Source organism: Herpailurus yagouaroundi, unplaced genomic scaffold (genome assembly GCF_014898765.1).
Source record: "Herpailurus yagouaroundi ecotype Mexico unplaced genomic scaffold, PumYag 210, whole genome shotgun sequence".
In the NCBI taxonomy this organism is placed as follows: Eukaryota; Metazoa; Chordata; class Mammalia; order Carnivora; family Felidae; genus Herpailurus; species Herpailurus yagouaroundi.
This window is the reverse complement of record NW_024412441.1, coordinates 19,497,537-19,512,700: the sequence shown is the minus strand read 5'-3', so window position 1 is coordinate 19,512,700 and position 15,164 is coordinate 19,497,537. Positions and strand designations below refer to the sequence as shown.

Genomic DNA, 15,164 nt, shown 5'->3' with positions numbered 1-15,164 from the left:
TGTATTTGTGTTCTTTAGGATCATCTAATTTACTTTCAGAGGTTGAAATAATCCAAGGCAGGCTACATTTTTGGCAAAATTTGGTTTGTCTACTTCCAGTTTACTTACCCCTAGGATTCTAATCCCAAGTGTGGAGATGTATATGCTTGGAGGACCCTTGAATTCCAACTGTTGTTCCCTTAGTGCTGTGTTTGTTCAGAAACATTGCCCAGACTGTTATAATTGCCACATGCTTTCAGAGGAAAAAGCTGTCTCAACCTGGGGAGGACAGGTGAGCTGGCAGGGTTTCTTTGTCATCTTCTAAATCTGGGCCCAGTAATTTTTCATTATTTTGTTTTTTAAAAAATAATGTTTTGTTTAGTTTTCTTCTTTCTCACCAGGAAGATTGATCCCAATAACCTAGTTAACTACTTGTAATGGGTTTTTCTCAAAAATAGAATTTGAATGTATAAAATGAAATGTTTCTTGTTTCTTTTTCCCTTTTTTCAGTCTATTTGAATCCTGAATCAATCAATAGGAGTTTGCTGTACTCAAATTAGTTGAAATGAAGAAATTACTAATTTCAGTCTTTTACTTTTTCAAAGCTTAAACATTTGTCTGGGATAGCTTTATTACTTTGAAATAGAAGAAGAAGCTTGAAAAAAATTTTTTTTAACTTACAACTTTATTTCATATTTTCCTACCCTCATGAAACCACTGATTAGGATTTCTCCTATTGGCCTTTTGCAGTAGTTACCCAGTAGATCTTAAATGAATAATATATTCTTTAACTTACTTTTCATTTAGCTGATTAATTGTTCCCTTTAATTTTTGTGAGCATTCCTAACATACAAGGGCCAGAACTCCCAGACTCTTTACTTATTAAGAGCAGATGTATAGATTCAGAGTTAATACGAAGTCACGAAGTTTGTGTTAACACATTTTCCCTACTCCTTTAAGATAAGGGGAGAAGTCTTGAGGGACTGGACAAAGTGTACCTCTTGAAAATAGAAGTATTAAGCAGAGCAATATGGCAGTTCTAGGACTCATAATGAATACATTGGGTAACCATGCCCCTACCTTTGTCAAACTGAAAACAACACCAACTCTTCTCTGCCAACATCCACATCCCCTAATCTGGATTAATTACGTTGCCTCTTGTTCACAGAGCTCTTTGCTCATGCCCCTTGTCTCTCTATAGGACTTACTTACTTACTTACTTACTTATTTATTTATTTATTTTTTATTTATTTATTTACATTTATTTATTTTTGAGAAACAGTGAGACAAAGCGTGAGCGGGGGAGGGGCAGAGAGAGAAGGAGACACAGAATCTGAAGCAGGCTCCAGGCTCTTAGCAAGCGGTCAGCGCAGAGCCTGATGCGGGGCTTGATCCCACAAATTGTGAGATCATGACCTGAGCCGAAGTTGGACACTCAACCGATTGAACCACCCAGGCGCCCCCGGACTTACCTTTTTAAGAGAAGGTCTCTACATATCTTTTAGGCCCCTTTTAAAAGCTGACAGTAAACATTCATAATATAAATGTCAGCAAGGAAAAACTATACATTGCACAATATATCAAGTATAGAAATATTTGAAATAAAATGCTTATGTGTGTGTCTAAAGTGTCATATTTTAAGGTTTCACCAGTAACAAATTCTTATAAACCATATCACAGCTAATTTGACTTGGATAATGTACACAGCTTCTTCTGTAACATATTAATTGATATTAACTTATGTAGTAGAAGAAAAATAACCTAAATAGAGGGCGAGTTAGTTTTGTGAAGAATAATGCAGTCGGGTCTCAAGATGTAGCCGTATAGCTAGACGAGTTTTATAAGGAGTTTCATTTAGTGCCTGCTTTGACTTCTGAACCATTTGATAACCTTGCTAGCTACTAAGGCACCTAACACTTGAGATAAGCCATTATTTGGTCATTTGGGTGATTTAACAGCATAGTGGGTCAAGTGTTAGCCTTAAGGAGAATGCCAGTTTAATAGTTTGTGATAAGTGATAATCCTTCTACATTATCTCCCTTAAGATGTGCTGTTTTAATTGACTTCTTTTAGGAGTTTTTGCATAATAGATGAATTACACTATAACTGTACTCTTAAGTGTCTAGTATGTAATAGTAAAGCCAGTTTAAGAGCCATATTAGAGGACAATTCATGAAGGAAAATGTTTTCTTGGGTTCTGTTAATACTAATTAATGTTAACAAGCATGGCCATGTTAGTCTAATGTGGTGATGTTTTACGCAAGTGTGTATTAGGTTTGGTGCATAGGAATGCATAAATGTTTTTGCTATAAAAAATTTATAATAGTTATAATTGAAACATGATATTTCTCTATAGAAGGGTGTTTTAGGTACAAATCTCACTTGTGAAGCAGGAGAATGTTATGCTTTGGGAAAAGTTTTAACTTTCACAAATTGAATATTTGAGTTTATTTTAAATTGTCATTTTTCTTGACTTGAAATAAAATGTCAATTAGTATTACGTTATAAAATTGACAGTTTTTTTTTTCCCCCCTTAATACAGACGCTCCACCATGAGACGAGGTGGAGGGAGGAGGCGAGCTGAAAATGATGGCTGGGAAAAATGGGTGTGTTTTAAAAGAATAAAAATAATTATATTTAATTGTCTAGGTATTTTTTGTTCTTGTAGGTTGGAGTGTGGTTTAAGGCATTTTTTAAAATTGTAAATCACTCTAGATACCACCTCTTCTGAGTTTTCACAATGTATTGAAAGCTTGTTTAAACTTTTTAACACACGAACTTTATTTTATCCTGAGGAAATAAATGTGCTGGTGTACAAATATTTATTTGTGATAATTTTATTGCAACATTGCTAGTAATACTGAAAAACAGGAAAATACCAGATATACTGTAGTAGAGGATTGGTCAAGTTAATTATCACTATGCAGTAGAACACTGTTCAGCCATTATTTAGCTTTTTATTTCTTAACTCGAGATGGCCTTGACTAAAATCGTGTTTTATAAAGGATTATTCTCTGTGATCCTATTTATGTAAAATGTGCATATTCTGAGACATAGTAATAAATTTAAAAATAGATCCCAGAATGTTAACAGTGAATGGGATTATACCTAATTTACATTTTCTTTATATTTTCTGAAAAAAAAATTTTTTTCCACAATGAGCATGTAATATCTGAATAATCAAAACCAGCAAAATAATTTCCATTTTGGAGGAAATAAGTACTACTTTCAAGATTTCTATGACTGTATTTTCAAGATTTAATGGACAGTTCTTTATCAGTAAAGTAAAATCAAAAAACAATCGATAATTCACATAATTAAGCTTAATTATCACATAATTAAGTTTAATGTTCAGGAAAAGTGTAGCTAAGTTCATAGATTTGTATAGGTCTTTAGCAAAAATAATGTTTTTATGTTCTTTCCGAGGTTGATGTTCTCTAATGAAAATTATTACTGCTGTCAAGTAGATTGATTAGATCAGAATTTGGCCACTGAATCATTTATTGTATTATCTACATGTATGGAGAGCTGTACTCGTTTGTTGAACTGTTTCATTTTGCTTTAAATTACTAATTCTAAGTTTCCTGTATTCAGAAGATAGTGGAAACCAATTGAAAATACACTCTTACTGACGACTTGTCAAATTTTTAATTGGTTTAAACTTCTTGTGTAACTTCTGCTTGATTTTGTAGATAAGAACAATATTTTGTAGCATTAAATTCATTATTCTTGTCTTACCTTTTCCCACTTTTAAAGTAACTGTTATAAGAATGTGATAAAATAATTAAGAATTGAGTTGATAGAAAAACCTGTTTTATTGCCTTGCCTTATGGTGAATATTTATAATTATATCCTATGTCATTATACCTTGGTCACTAGCATAGAATAAGATCCTTTTCTTTTTAATGTAAATTTCTGTTAAAATTGGGGGGGGGGTAGAAAATACAACCTTTGTAATTGGTTTACTTTTTTTTTTTTTTTTAATTCCAGGGTGGGTATATGGCTGCCAAGGTCCAGAAATTGGAGGAACAGTTTCGGTCAGATGCTGCTCTACAAAAGGATGGAACTTCATCTACGATTTTTAGTGGAGTTGCCATTTATGTTAATGGATATACAGGTTGAGTACTTTTTACTTTTTAGGTATCCTGTTTTGGCATGTACTTTCATTAAGATTGAGTGTGATTTGCTTTAAATTCTGTTTTTAGTTATCTTGTATATAAAAATGATAAAATCCTCTGCTTATTGTCTTGGACATTTCCTTTTCATCCCACCTATACCTGCCATTGTGTTTTTTATTTTAATTTTTATCAAGTTTGAAAAAGCCAAATGAGGTTAAAAATAGTCTTCTTTCTTAACCACCTGATTGGAAGCTCATCACACATGTGTGGGACATGTACACTGTGAGCTTCAGTATAGTGGCATCTAGTAGGGCCATTTCATCGGTGGATTTGCATAGATCCTTTTGAGCTGATGGGGGAGGAGGGTGTGGTGTGTGTGTTAGATTTCCCAGAATTTTGCTTAGAGAAGGGTATATAAACCGAGCTTGGAGAAGAAAGAGGCCACAGTTCTCACAATTTAGAAAACAGAATTTCATTTAATCTTGTTCTTTTTTTTTCATCCCCTATATCCACTTCTCCCCTCCTGTATTCTTTTGTTATTGAGTCTGCTCCCTGGAAGGGACAGGATAGTTTTTTCTTTTTGGGTGGGAGAGGACATCTGGAATTCTAATTTGTCTCTTAAACAAAATTTAAACCATAAACTTCTTGTTTCAGAACCTATCCACATGACCACTTTTGGAGATACCCAGTGCCTCTTTTTCATGAGTTTCTCTTGCTTTCACTGGCACCAAACAGACTCTTGTGTGCTTCCACATAGCCAGCTTAGGTTTTTCTCTTTCTCTGGTCTGTAAAGTCAGTTATCACTTGTCTGTTGGCTGTCAGCTTTTATTACTAAAGTTTTCATCTCTTGAGAATTCCTCTCTTAAGATCACTTTATTTTTTTTTTTTAAGTGAATGGCTATAAATATTTGTGTCATTCTGTTATATGTCTCTCTCTTTGCTTCTCATCGGGGTGTTACTTATCTTTAAGGTCTCTTTATAAATCACTTCCTCTAACTTGTCTGATTGTCTTCCTACTGGGATAGGTGACTTCTGCTTCTTTAGGGCTATGGCTTGTTAGCATTTATTGGATCTTTCTTTAGTTGTCTGTTTACTGGATAAGAGCGAGAGAAACACTTTCACATTTTCATTACTGTTGTATCCTGGTGTCTCTGGGCATTAACCACTCAGGAAATATTTATTGAATTAAAATTAAGTTTTAATTAACTGAAAACGTTTTCCTGGTTGAGTTTTATCAGGCATCTTTAGTCTAAGAATGTTACCTCATAATGAATGCTGGTGCAGCTCTGGGAAAGTTCACAACATGCAACTTTTCTGCTTAAGTATCCTGGAACATTCAGGTTCCACTGACTTTCCTGAGATGCATTATAAAGATTAAAAATGTTTTTTAAAAAAAGAAGAGGGGCGCCTGGGTGGCGCAGTCGGTTAAGCGTCCGACTTCAGCCAGGTCACGATCTCACGGTCCGTGAGTTCGAGTCCCGCGTCGGGCTCTGGGCTGATGGCTCAGAGCCTGGAGCCTGTTTCCGATTCTGTGTCTCCCTCTCTCTCTGCCCCTCCCCTGTTCATGCTCTGTCTCTCTCTGTCCCAAAAATAAAAATAAACGTTGAAAAAAAAAAAAAAAGAAGAAACATCGCTTGTTACATTAGCCAGTTACAGAAGTCCCCAGTTTACAAGGGTACCCTTATTCATTATTAAGAAAGAGATCCTTTGTGTGAGGGAGAAAATAAAAGCTATGGTAATCACTCCCATGGTTGAGAATCGGGAATTCTGATTCTATTTTTGTTACCAATTTTTGTGTGACCATAAGACATTTTCTCTTTGGACTCATTTTATTTGGACCCAGTTTTATCCCTATCCTTTTCATTATTTTTCCCTATCCTTTTCTTTAGGATAGGGATAATAATTTTTACTGTTGTTTGGATAACATTATTATAATTCTGCAAGTAAAATTCCATTATGTTGAATTTCATAGGGACTTGCAAGTTGTGATGATACAATTTTTTTAGAAATATTTTCACTTTTAGTGAATACTCCGTAGATAAAAGAATCAACAGCCTCTGTGTAATGAATTAGCAGTATAGTCAATTAATGCTTTAGCTGCAGTAAGAGTAGGAAATGCTGTATTGTTGATTCTTAATCATGCTCCCCATAGACTAACATTCCAGGTTTTCTTTTTCTTTAATGTTTATTTGAGAGAGAGATAGAGAGCAAGCAGGGGAGGGGCAGAGAGAGGGAGAAAGAGAGAGAGAGATGCAGAGAATTCTTAAGCAGGCTCTGCATTCCCCGTGCGGAGCCCGACACGAGGCTCAAACTCATGAACCATGAGATCATGACCTGAGCTGAAACCAAGAGTCGGACGCTTGAGCCACGCAGGCACCCAACATTCCAAGTTTTCCTGACTCCTTTAAAGCTCCCAGGTGTGCCACCTGAACTTCTCTCTGTTGACTCCCATCCTTTGCAAACCACTTACTGTTGAATTTGAGATTAAAGAAAAGATTCTACATCTTTTGGCTATTGTGCTTCTGTCAACCCATTCTCTTTTTTTCCCAAAAAAGGATGCTTTCCCTGCCAAGGTTAACTTCTTCACCTTCCATCCTGTTTTTGTTTTTGTTTTTGTTTTTGTTTTTATTTTTGTTTTTTTAATTAAAAAAATTTTTGAGGTAATTGTAAATTTACATGCCATTATAAGAAGTACTACAGAGATACTATGAACCATTTGCCCAGTTTATCTCAATGGTAATATCTTGTAAACCATAGTACAGTATCAACCAGGAAATTGCCATTGATACATTCAAGATAGAGAATGTTTCCACACGACAAAGATTCTTCATGCTGCCCTTTTTTTTTTTTTTTTTTAATTTTTTTTCAACGTTTATTTATTTTTGGGACAGAGAGAGACAGAGCACGAACAGGGGAGGGGCAGAGAGAGAGAGGGAGACACAGAATCGGAAACAGGCTCCAGGCTCTGAGCCATCAGCCCAGAGCCCGACGCGGGGCTCGAACTCACAGACCGCGAGATCGTGACCTGGCTGAAGTCGGATGCTTAACCGACTGCGCCACCCAGGCGCCCCCATGCTGCCCTTTTTTAGACAAAAGGCTCTCAGCCTCGTTTTAGTCCTTTTAACTACTAACCTAGTCTCCATTTCTATACTTTTTTCATTTCAAGAATGTTACATAAAAGAACATACTGTATACAACCTTTTAGTATTAGCTTTTAAAATTAAGATAATATTCTAGTGATTCATATACATTGTATATATCAGTAGTTTTTTCCCTTTTATTGTTGAGTTGTATTCCATTATATGGGTGTTCTACAGTTTGTTAAACATTTACCTGTTTAAGAACATCTGGACTATTGGGGCGCCTGGGTGGCTCATTCAGTTAGATGTCTCATTTCAGCTAAAGTCATGAGCTCGCCGCTCTTGAGTTTAAACCAGGCGTCGGGCTCTGTGCTGAAAGCTCGGAGGCTGGGACCTACTTCAGATTCTGTGTCTCCATCTCTCTCTCTCTCTGCCCCTCCCCTGCTCAGGCTCTGTCTGTCTCTTCCTCTCTCTCTCTTTCTCAAAAATAAACATTAAAAATAATTTAACATCTGGATTATTTTCTGGTTTTGGCTCTGAACATATGTGTACAGATTTTGTGTGAACATAAGAGAGCTGTTTTTAAGTCATACATACAGTAGTTGCCTGTTTAGTTTTTTAAAGAAATTGCCAAATGGTTTCTCAGTGGCTGTGCTATTTTATTTTATATTCCCACTAGCAATTTATGAGTGACCCATTTCTCTGCATTCTTGTTAGCATTTAGTGTTTTTTAAGCATTTTAATAGGTGTGTCCTGCTATCTCATTGTGGTTTTTATTTGTGTTGCATTTGCTCTGCATCCTCACCAGCATTTCGTAAAGACAATTTGGTTTTTTGTTTTTGTTTTTTAAATTAATTTACGCATTCTAATATGCGTAGTGGTGTCTCATTGTGCTTTTAATTTGTATTTGCCTGATGACTGATGGTGAACATCTTTTGATGCGTCTGTTTGCCATCTGTATGTCCTTGACAGTGAAACTCTGTACATATCTTTGTTCATTTTCTAATTTGTTTTATATTCTCTTCAGTTTTGAGAGTTCTTTATATATTCCAGATACTACTCCTTTGTCAGATGTGTGGCTTGCAGATATTTCTCTTAGTCTGTAGCTTGTCTTTCATCCTTTTCACATGGTCTTTTGCAGAGCAAAGTTTTTAATTTTCATAAGGTTGAGTTTATGGATCTTTACGTTTATGGATTGTGTTTTCAATTCAGAAGTCTTTGCTTAATACTAGATCCCAAAGATTTTCACCTGTTTTCTTCTAAAAATTTTCATAGTTTTATGTTTTAAGTTCATGATTCATTTTGAGTTAATTTTTACTTATTTTTTTGGTGGCCTATGGGTATCCCATTGCTCTAGTTCTGCTTGTTGAAATGTTATCTTTCCTCCATTAGATTACTTTCACACTTTTATCAAAAATTAGTTGGACGTATCTGGGTCTGTTTCTGGATTCTCTGTTTTATTATATTGATGCATGTCTCTCTTCACTGGTACCACCTGGTTTTTGATTATCTGTATTGTAAGCCTTAACATGAGGTAGAATGATACTTCCATTTTCTTCTTTGCTAAGATTGTTTTAGTTATTCTTAGGGCCTATGCCTTTCTATATAAATTTTAGAATAAGGTTGTCTTTGTTTATAAAATAAATACCTTGTTGTGATTGTGATAGGAATTACATTAAGCCTGTAGATCAGTTTAAGGAGAATTGACGTCTTTACTCTGTTGAGTTTTCTAGTCTGTGGACCTTCCATCCCATTTTATTCCACCTTAATTGATTGAACAAATGTATTTTCTGTGCTGCTTGTGTGTTAGTAACTAGGTTTGAACAGAGATGGTGGTTGATGAATAATGTGGGTTTTGTGGTGATAATAATCTCTCAGAGATACAGAGGAAGGTGGATGGCAACACAGAAGAGAAGTTACTGCCTTTGAGAGTTAGTGAATCCTTCATAAAGGGATTGACTTTTTAAGCCCAGTCTGGATAAAGAGGCATTTTCTAAATGAGGAAGGGTAAAGGCATTCTTGTCATGATCGTAATGTACATTTTCACCTTTATATTCTCTAATTTTGGTCATTGGGCTTATTCTGATGTTTTAGGTTTTTTCTTTGTACTTTTGTTTCTGCGTTTCCATTTGTGCTTTTGCCTCTTGTGAAAAGCTGCTTTCCTCACTACTGTGAACTGGAATTATACTCATCCATTAAGACTCAGATTAAATTAGATTTTGCCTCCTTTCCTAAGCCAGTCCATAGTATTTAAATTTCATAGCAGCACTACTAGAAACATTTATTTTGATACCTGAGTCTTATATTGTCAGGTCTTTATGTTTTAAGTTTTTTTGGAGTCAGAAAGCCCATTTTATGTAGTAGCCCCTAGACAAACATGAGGGCTACAGAGGTAGCACTGTAGGGCCTTAAATTTGCTATTCCATCTGATGTCCCCAGGTCTTCATCATTCACATCTCTGATCAAATGTCATCTCCTTTGAGACTTTCCCTGACCACACTTATCCAAGATAGGTGTACCTTACCCTTCAATTGCTTTCGTGACCCCTTGTCCAGCTGTATTTCTCTTTATAGAATTTATTTGTACCTGAACTGGTATCATTTATTTGACTTGTTTTCTGTCTGCCCAGTGAAATAGAAGTACTACCATGGAGCACAGAGATGAGTTTTTATTGATCATTGCTATAGCCCAGTGGCCTAGAGCCGTTCCTGGTACATTGTAAGATGGCTAATAAATATTAGTTGAGTAAATGAGTGAATAACAGGGTTTTGTATTTGTACATCATACTGTTAAAATCTTTTCATTCATATGTTAATTCAACTCCGTCTTCTTGAATTTATAGCTTTTAATTAAGAAATAGGCTACATTGTAGGCTTTTACTGAATTGTAATCTCTGGGAGATAGGCCCTGAGCATGCTTATTTTGGTGAAAGCTCCCAGAGTGAGCTAGTACCAAATCTTGTGAACTGTAATTGCTATCTTCTGTTGAGTGGGATCAGGACAGTTAATATGGCAAGAGATGTTCTGGTTATTTTGTACTTTTTTCAATATGTAGATAAAAGACCAGGTCCAACAGCTTTGGCACTGCTGAGATTTGTGAAAAAATAGGTGGGCACGCAAACATGTTGGCATGCATTGCAAAGTGAACAAGGGAATATGCAAGTATGACAGGCTTACATTTCAAGTGATAAGGATTTGTTTGAAAACTTTAATGACCTTAACCTTACTTTGGTGTTTTCTGAACCTTGTGATGTCTTAGGAAAAGAGCCCCATTTAGTGGTGAAAAATCTAATTTTTATTAAGAAACGTATGCTTTCCAGAAATTATTTTTTTGTAAATACATATCTTTCTTTCATTTTCTGTGAGACTCTGATCTTATAAATCAGAGATATAGGAATTTAACCTCTAACATGGGAGAGACTTACTGTATTATTTTATGCCACCCACTGTATTTTTGTCCAGTGTCTAATAGGTGTTTGCACCTGATAGTTACTCACGACTCTCTAGGCTTTTGAATCTTTTCTTCAATTTTTGTTTGGTTAAGTGTATGTGGCTTACAGTTGAATGTGGTAACTCTAAGGTGGTTAGGTAGGAAAGGAGTCAGGAGAGTAAGCATAGCTGCTGGAGGAAGAGTAACAGTTGGGAGTCAGAAGACAAAAAGGGTCTGCACAATAGCTAAGTGATTATGGACAAGTCACCTAATTTTTTTCTATTTCCTTATCAGTAACCGTGCTAAATTATCTTTTCTAATTTATAGGATTGTGAGACTCAAATGAAATAATGAAATAATGAAGGATATTACTACTGTAGGACCAAAGGAGGTGTAAGCAGCCATTTGGTTTACTTCTTTCTACCATGTATGTAGCACAACCAACATTAAATCAAGCTCTTTGGATATACTGAATGAAATGGTGCGCATGATGAATATTTTCTCATTAGAGATGTATCAAGGAAAGCTTTTGTGCAAGATAATAAATTTTTTTTGAAATTTATTTATTTTGAGAGAGAGGGAACACGAGCAGGGGAGGGTAGAGAGAGAGAATTCGAAGCAGGCTCTGCACTATAGTGCAGAGCCTGACACAAGGCTCAAACCCATGAACCGTGAGATCATGGCCTGTGTGAGCCGAAACCAAGAGTCAGATGCTTAATGGACTGAGCCACCCAGCCGTCCCTAAAGTTTGTTTTTAGAATTTATTTTAACCAGATAACCAAAACTGTTCTAAACTGAGCCTAGAGACATGAGAGTGGTCTTCATGTGTTTCTTTTTGCATTCTGTAGTGGTTATTTGCTGTGGTGGGATTTCACTTGCAGAACGTCAGGCCTAAGTTGTGGTCCTGTGATAGATGCCTTCTACTTTTACTGTGTGTAATTGTCTCTTACTAGGGTTGTCTTTAGTTCTGAACTTCAGTTGCATTCAAAACATTCTTATAGAATGTTCTGTAAAATTATAGGAGTATTGTGGAATATAATTTTAAACTTTGAGAAGATACTTTAGGATCCTAGAGTGCCTTCATTGTCATTAAGAACACCCATTATTATTTTACATAAGAAGTTCTGGTGAATAGTTTGGGTTTTTAGAATGCCAGAAATCCTTTTGTTGCAATAGCAATACTTCTTCAAACCCTTTTGTCCTTGTTATTAGTACTGTTAGCTATTAGCCAACCTGCTACAGCAAATTATCTGACTTATTTGTTGTTTCCCCCACAATAGCGTACCTTAAGGCAATGATGAAGAACAGTGAGGAGAGAACTAGCTCTGACACGTCAAAACCTATTATTGAAGGCTATAAGCATTTAAAACTTGACGTAACTGGTGTAAGAATAGGCAGATACATGGTTTAGAATTGCTCTGAAATAAATTCTCTGTATATAAATTTGGTATGTAAATTAGATATCATTTGTATATATATATGTACTTACTATAAATTACTGCGTTAATATTTATAAATCACTTAGAACAGCCTAGCACTTAAGCACTGCTTTAAATATTCTAAGTTGTAAAGAACCACAGATAAGTGGGGGAGAGGGTAGGATTATTCAGTATAATTTGTTGCAACAAATTGAATGACTGGAAAAAAGCTTATCCATCAAAATCATAAGAAATAAAACACTGAGATCCCAATAGATTAAAGGGCAGATTTCAGAAACCATTTATTTCAGGAAATAGACCTGAGTCACAAACATGTAAATATGTTCACCTTCACTATTAGAGAAATGTATAAGGAAGCAGGATAAATTTTGTGCAAAATTTATTTAATTTCAAAAAATTATTATGTGAATATACCTAATACATAAACAGATGGATGAGAATAGCCAACCCTTTCATTGATGGAGCAAGAGTGTAAGGTGGTATACTGGCTTTGGAAAATGGCATTATGAAATACATGAGGAGACTTTAATATGCTTATAACGTTTGGCTCAATAATTCTTCTGAGAGTATATTCTAAGGCCATAAGCCTAACTGGCCTTCCATTATAAGTTAATATTAAAAATAATCTTAATCATGTTGTTTTGTTTGAAAGCAAAGCACTGTATAAGAATAGAAACTTAGGTATAAATTATACCATCTATAAGGTGACCTAAAACTGAACCTGGGTGGTTCAGTTGGTTAAGCAGTTGACTCTTCATTTCGTCTCAGGTCATGACCTCACGGTTTTGTGAGATCAAGCCCCATGTGCTCTGCACTGATAGTAGAGCCTGCTTGGGATTCTCTCTTTCCTGGCTCTCTGCCTCTCCCCCTGTGCGCACACTCGATCGCACGCGCTCTCTCTCAAAATAAATTAAACATTAAATAACAATTCAAAAGATAACAATGGATAATTTATAATAATATAGGAAAATTTTTGGTAAATGTGAAAGGGTAGAATGTAAAATGAAAAGTAGGGGACAATCAAACAGAAAAGTACAGGAAAAAACATGATAGAAGCAAATACATTACAGTGGTTTTTTGGGGCATAGAACTATGTATGAATGATGTATTTTATTCTATTTTCAGATTTTTTATTCTAGGCATGTTTTATAGTAGAGAGTAATCTTTAAGTAATTCTGAGTTTTAATATTTATCTTAGAAAGTATGAAATTACTAAGTTGTTTGCTTAGTAATTTTTGCTAAATTTTTTTGTTTGTTTTGCTTTTTTGTTTGTTTTTAGGCTGAACATCAGTATAGATCTACTGGTATAGGTTGTAGAAGTAGGAAAGACAAATTACTTACATAAATACTTCCAAATACACTCTGTGGTGGATTGTATTTTTGTTCACCAAAATCTGCTTCCCCTCCCTGGGGAAGGATTTTACTTCCTTACTTATTGAGGTCAGATTTGGCCATGTTCACAAAATGTAAGTGAAATGGTATATATCATTTTGGGGATAAAGCTTTAAAAGTCAGTTCGTGCTTCATTATACCCTCTTTTTCTTTTGCCACAATGACTGGCAGTGTTCTAGATTGAGGTTGCTCCATCGGTCTGGATGTCAATAAAGATAACATGGAGCCACAGCTCCATGGACATGATGGCAGAGGGTGGAAATGTTTCATGGGTGAAAAATAAACCTTTGCTTTAAGTCACTGCAATTTTGGGGTCATATGTTACTGCAGCATAACCTACCCTATCCTCTCTGAGTAGTATCTGAAATAGTGGATAATGGAAGTATTTAGACCAAATACTGTACTTTGTTTTCATAAAGTAGTAGTCTTTGGCTGTATTTTAGATCAAGGGTTAGCAAACTTTTTCTGTGAAGGACCAGAGCTTTGTGGGCCATGTACTCTCTGTTGCATCTGTTCAGCTCTGCTATTATAGCCCTCAGAGCAGCCATGGACAGTATGTAAATGAATGAGAGTAGTATTCCATAAAACTTTATTTACAAAAACAGGTGGGCCAGATTTGGCCCAAGGGCTTAGTTTGCTGACCCTTGTTTTAGATCACAGACTCAGAATCTTGGGATTAGGAGGGAATTTAAGTCTTCAAGTTAATCATTTTCTGTGTGTGAATTACGTCTTCAGTATTGCTGAGTTAGAGACAGGCCACCACTCAGCCTCTTGCAGTGACTCCAGTGATGGTATACTGTCTTGGGGTGTAAGCCAGTTCATTTTGGAGCAGGTATGATTGTTTTAGTGAGTTAAAATGTGCATGCATTCCTATAGCTTCCATCCAGTGGTCCTAGTTCTTTCTCGAAGACTCCACAGAGCATAAATTCAAACCCTGCCATGTCCTCTCAGTGTGGTCTTTAAGCTAATTCATCCTGTAGCTCTCAAACTAGATTATTCCTAGTTCTTTGAAAAGTGTGCTTTCAACTCTATGGCCACAGCTCTCCCCCATTCCTTAACAGCTTTGCTCACCAATTTTCCTCAGCTTATCTGAATGTAAAATCCTATGTAGTTTTCTGGGTTCAACTCAGTCAAATGTTTGTCAGCTCTCTGTTCCCACAGAAATTTTTATCTGATAGAGTATCTTGTGTTAAAAAAAAAAGCATTGGGGCGCCTGGGTGGCGCAGTCGGTTAAGCGTCCGACTTCAGCCAGGTCACGATCTCGCGGTCTGGGAGTTCGAGCCCCGCGTCGGGCTCTGGGCTGATGGCTCAGAGCCTGGAGCCTGTTTCCGATTCTGTGTCTCCCTCTCTCTCTGCCCCTCCCCCGTTCATGCTCTGTCTCTCTCTGTCGCAAAAATAAATAAATGTTGAAAAAAAAATTAAAAAAAAAAAAAGCATTTGTGAAATCCTTACTAAATTCTAAGTGAGATGCTTGAAATGAGGGGGCACATGGGTGGCTAGGTCGGTTAAGCATCCGACTTCAGCTGAGGTCATGATCTTGTAGTTCGTGGGTTCGAACCCTGCATTGGGCTCTGTGTGGACTGTTTTCCTTTCTCTCTGCCTCTTTTCCACTTGCATTCTGTCTCTTTCTCTCTCTCACCTTCAAAAATAAACATTAAAAAAAAGAAGAAAAGAAAATATGGGTACTGAGGATACTATCACTCATTAAATAAGGTTCCTGTCTCCAG

The 15,164-nt window shown here is 36.0% G+C and overlaps 1 protein-coding gene across 5 annotated transcripts in view; it reads left to right on the top strand.

Moving 5' to 3' along the window:
• The window catches only part of REV1 (REV1 DNA directed polymerase), a 91,661-nt gene that overhangs the window by 25,331 nt on the left and 51,166 nt on the right, over positions 1-15,164 (top strand). For 2 of the 5 annotated variants that reach the window (XM_040454018.1, XM_040454017.1), the window contains exons 2-3: positions 2,522-2,585; positions 3,970-4,096. In XM_040454018.1, coding sequence (XP_040309952.1) covers positions 2,532-2,585; positions 3,970-4,096 — 181 coding nt within the window. In that variant the 5' untranslated portion in view covers positions 2,522-2,531. Of the gene's footprint in view, positions 1-2,521; positions 2,586-3,969; positions 4,097-10,933; positions 11,088-15,164 lie in introns of those variants that run through there. The other 3 variants (XM_040454020.1, XM_040454021.1, XM_040454019.1) reach the window with 3 other exon arrangements.